The 4,361-nt window shown below is 53.9% G+C and overlaps 1 protein-coding gene across 1 annotated transcript; it reads left to right on the top strand.

Annotated features, from left to right (window-relative positions):
* The first annotated feature begins 2,150 nt into the window (after positions 1-2,150).
* On the top strand, positions 2,151-3,755 carry INHBE (inhibin subunit beta E). The gene is made up of 2 exons (XM_044683226.1): positions 2,151-2,448; positions 2,729-3,755. The coding sequence occupies exons 1-2, from the start codon at positions 2,151-2,153 to the stop codon at positions 3,481-3,483; spliced, it is 1,053 nt and encodes a 350-aa protein (XP_044539161.1). The 3' UTR covers positions 3,484-3,755.
* Positions 3,756-4,361: the final 606 nt, after the last annotated feature.

Genomic DNA, 4,361 nt, shown 5'->3' with positions numbered 1-4,361 from the left:
GAAGGAGGGAGGGGAAGAGAGAGAGAGAGAGAAGGAGGGAGGAAGAGGGAGAGAGAGAGAATAAGAAAGAGAGAGGGAGGGAGGGGAGGAGAGAGAAAGAGAGAGAGAAAGGGAGAGGGAGAGGGAGAGGAAGAGGAAGAGGAAGAGGAAGAGGGAGAGAGAGAAGAAACTGCTATGGGGGAGGGGTTAGGGAAGAAGGGATTAGTCACACCTTCTTTCTGAGCTCTGGAGGCTGAGCATTTGAGTGAAAGAGTCCAGTATTCAGTATCTAAGGAAGACGAAAAAATGCTTCCACAAAACAGTTCTTGTTCTGTCTCTTCTACAGAGAAGCTACTTCCTTGAGGGAAACTGGTCATCTCTGGACCCGCTGTTGTCCAGTGGCCTTGCACTGCCACATGGTGGTGACCAGGGGTATTGTGGCTTAACCATTGTGCATGAGGAGGGTGGGGTAGAATCACATACCTCTCAGGCGGTAACACAATAGTACCCTAATGGTATCTTAGTGCAGGACCAAATAAGGAGATGATTAAGGTGGGTCATGGAGCTTCAGGGGGAAAAAAAATCCTTCCTGTAGTGCCCCCAAATTGCAGCTCACCTGGGTAATAACTTTCTAGCCTCCCCCACCATCCGACCATTTTGTGGAAAAATCAAGGAGTAGAGAGAGAACTGGACTCTTCAGGACAATGTTCAAATCTTGCTTCTACTCTAGCTGAGTAATCCCTGGCAAAGTGCTTAATTACGCCCCTTAGCTATCAGCACCCACTTTACAAGAGCGGTTCTGAGACTCAACTCAGATAATATACAGAAGGCACTTTGCAAATCTTAAAGGACTAAATTGCTACTAGCTAAATAGATATGTAAATACTAACTAGATAGAAAATGAACTACCAAACCAAGACTAGCTAGTGTTATCAGATGGCACAGTTGGGCTGCCCCTCCTCTCTGGAGTTTGGGGTTGTTGGGGGGATTATGGTAGAGTGAGGGCAGAGGGGGCGGGCTCCTCCTACCAAGCCCATCCTGCCCAAGGCTAGGGGGCCAGTGACTGGAGGATCAAGGCTGGAGCCCTCCAAAGCCCCAGGCTCCCTTTCTCAGCCATAACCTGAAAGGAGAGAGGTGTTAGCAAAGAGGGGCTACTTTTAGCATGCCAACAAATCTGGGCTCTTCTCATCAAAGAGCTTAGATCAAGTTGCAGTGCCCAGCTCAAGAGCCCTTCTGGAAGTTGGGATGGACTCTGCCCGAGCTCCACCATTGCATCATCCTCCCCTGCCCCTGCCTAGCTCTGGGTTTCCCCATTCATCCCAGGAGCATACCTCTCCACCTCCCCAGCGGGTCTCTCCCTCCCCCACAATGTCCATTTGGACTCTGGGCTGCCAGCACACGTAGGGGACAAGGGGTGACTTCTAGGTACCCCGTGGCACTTGCCACCTGGACTCGGCCTTGGAACGCTGTTCCTGCCGCCCTTCTAGCACGCTGTCCCCTGGTCAGGGGATAGGGTCGGGGCCTCCCTTTCTGGGATACCAAAGCATTCTGCTCTCTGAGAAGGCCAACCAAGTGTGCAAACTGGAAAAGCGGAAAGTGAAAGGAATGGGGGCCAGTCATCCTGGGGAGGGAGGGTGCCTTCCTCCTTTACCTGGCTCACATGGTGTCCCCACCCCCTCCCCCTGGACCCTGGGGACGACGGAGTCTGTGAAATCATTCTCTTTCTTGCATCATTCCGGTCCACGTCTCCCCCCACCCCCACCCCCACATACCCCTTCCCCAAGGCTGTCACCACCGCCAGGCTGGTGAAACTTGAGCTCTGGGAGGGGTGGGAGATCCTCCACTCTCCCCCACCAGGGACTTGATTGCCAGAAAAACTGGCCAATCCCAGTGCTCAGGAGGTGGGTCTGCCTACTGACCACTAGGTGGGGGAGCCCCAGGCTGCCAGCTCAAAAGAGGCCCTAGGTCAGTAAGCTGAGTGGATCCACGGGGCAGGCAGGCAACTAACTGGGAATCCCCCACTTTTCACCGGTCAGTTGTTGGTTTTTTTCTTTCCAGGGTACGAGGATAAGAGAGACACCCGACTGTCCCTTCTGCAAGGGGTGCATCCATCACGTGTGCCCATCAGGCTCTCTCCCTCCTGGCCTGGATCTAGGATAGTCACAGGGAGAATGGGGTACCCAGATGCCTGGTTCCTCCTGGTACTGCTCTGGGCACAAGCAGCAGCTCAGAGGGCAGGTCCTCGGTGCCCATCATGCGGGTCACCCACACTAGGACCCCAGGAAGAGAGGGCCCTGGTCCTGGAGCTGGCCAAGCAGCAGATCTTGGAGGGGCTGCAACTGAGCAGCCGGCCAAGCATACCCCATCCTCCCCACCCTGCAGTCCTGGCCAGAGCTTTAAGGAGACTGCAGTCTAAGAAGGTGGCTCAGATGAACCAGGTGGAGACCATCAGCTTTGCAGCAGAAACAGGTGGGTGAAAGAGAGGACAAGCCCCTTGGGGGTAGCCCTCCAGAGATAGACAGACAGATAGTGAGAAGGAATAGTGCCCAAAGAGGGATGTGCTGGCAGAGGGAAAAGGTGGGAGAGATGGGGCCAGGAGCTGCCCTTCTGAAGGCCTTCTCTCAAGATAGGATAGAAACGAAGAAGGATGTGGTCATGATTTGAAAAGGGATGGAGGAAAAGAGCAACTCTCCCTGGGAAAGACCCAGGCCTCTCATGGTCCTCCTGAACCACTTCTATTTTTCCACAGACTCCTTCTCCACTCCAGCTTGTGGATCCATCCTCAGCTTCCACCTCTCTGCTCCTCTGAACCCACCTCCACACCACATCCGTCTCTGGCTGCACCTGCATCCCACTGGAGCTGGGACCCCCTCCATTCAAATCTTCCAGTGGGGTTTGGACAGAGGAGTCCTGGGAAGTCAAACCCTGCTGGCTAAGCATCGAACGACCACACCAGGATGGAATGCTCTGACCCTGCCTTCTCGGGCACTAGAGAGCACTGGCTCTGGCGTTCTGAAATTTAAGCTGGTCTGCAGGCCTCACGTGGCCAATAGCACAGCTGCCAGAAACTTACTTCTGGATAGAGCTGGACACCATCAACCCTTCCTGGTGATTAGGACCCAAGCCAGGGCACCTGGAGGGGATCGGGCCAAGAGAAGGACCCCTACGTGTGAGCCTGGGAGCCCTCTATGCTGCAAGCGAGACCACTATGTAGACTTCCAGGAACTGGGCTGGCAAGATTGGATCTTGCAGCCTGAGGGGTACCAGCTAAATTATTGTAGTGGACAGTGCCCCCCACACCTGGCTGGAAGCCCAGGCATTACCGCCTCCTTCCACTCTGCTGTCTTCAACCTCCTCAAAGCCAACAGTCCCTGGCCATCTGGCCCGTCTTGCTGTGTCCCCACAGCCCGTCGGCCACTCTCCCTCCTCTACCTTGACCAGAGTGGCAATGTGGTCAAGACCGATGTACCCGATATGGTGGTGGAAGCCTGTGGTTGTAGCTAGCAAGCGGGTTCAAGGAATCCAGAACTAGATAGTGGGAATCGAGTTGGTCCACAGAAGAAGGGGGTCAGCAGGTCAGTGGCTGAGGCCATCTAATTCCTGACATCCCCTCTCCAGGTGACTTGGTAGTCTGGCCCCATTGGCCAATCAACATGGAGACCTTAGTGTCCAGTCAGTTTCAGGCTACTAGGAGAATGGGGAGATGGGTAGGGCAGTCCTCTGAAGGATTCTGCTCGAAGAGGATTCCTACCTTGAACACTCCATAGAAGAGTTGGTTAAGGGATGGGGAGGGAGGGGTCACAGAAGTCACACAGTGCCTTCTAAGAGAGACAGAGTTTCCTGGCAAATAAAGGAGAGGGTGGGTAATTAAGGAATGGGAGAGCATGGTAATGGGGAGATAGGTGCTAGGGAAAGGGGTTGGGGAGGTGTTCTGGGGGAACCGATAAGAGGGAGATGGGTTCAGGGAAGAAGTCTTAGAAGGACTTAGAGATAAGAGCTTGGAGAAGCTAATGAACCCCATAAAGGATCCCCCTCTTATTTTGTCTTGGGGGTAGGACCCTGCTGGGGAGACACAGACATAATTTATATTTTCCTAATAAAAATGAAAAGAAAAAGTCGAAAGTGTGTCTCTTGATACAGGGTTTGGGGGGAGGCTCAAGGTCTGGGGTGGGGAAAGGGAGCTCGTCCAAAAGGTAAAGTGCTCTGGAGGGCAAGGACATGTGGATGGGTCTGGAGAAGAACCACGTGTGGGGTTTCTTTATACCAGGTGACTGTCCTTCTGACCAGGCCAATCTATGGCCCTGACCTTCTAGAGGTGGCTGGCCATCTAGTGGATGCCAAGTGGGGGAGGGAGGTGGAGGATCTTGACCCTGGCTCCTTAT

Source organism: Gracilinanus agilis, unplaced genomic scaffold (genome assembly GCF_016433145.1).
Source record: "Gracilinanus agilis isolate LMUSP501 unplaced genomic scaffold, AgileGrace unplaced_scaffold16324, whole genome shotgun sequence".
In the NCBI taxonomy this organism is placed as follows: domain Eukaryota; kingdom Metazoa; phylum Chordata; class Mammalia; order Didelphimorphia; family Didelphidae; genus Gracilinanus; species Gracilinanus agilis.
Note: the sequence above shows the minus strand (reverse complement) of the source record. Positions and strands in the feature narration are given on the sequence as shown.

Coding starts and splice junctions, on each gene's coding strand:
- INHBE (XM_044683226.1), top strand. CDS start 2,151: ATGGGGTACCCAGATGCCTGGTTCCTCCTGGTACTGCTCTGGGCACAA. Junction 2,449..2,728: donor CAGCTTTGCAGCAGAAACAG/GTGGGTGAAAGA, acceptor ATTTTTCCACAG/ACTCCTTCTCCACTCCAGCT.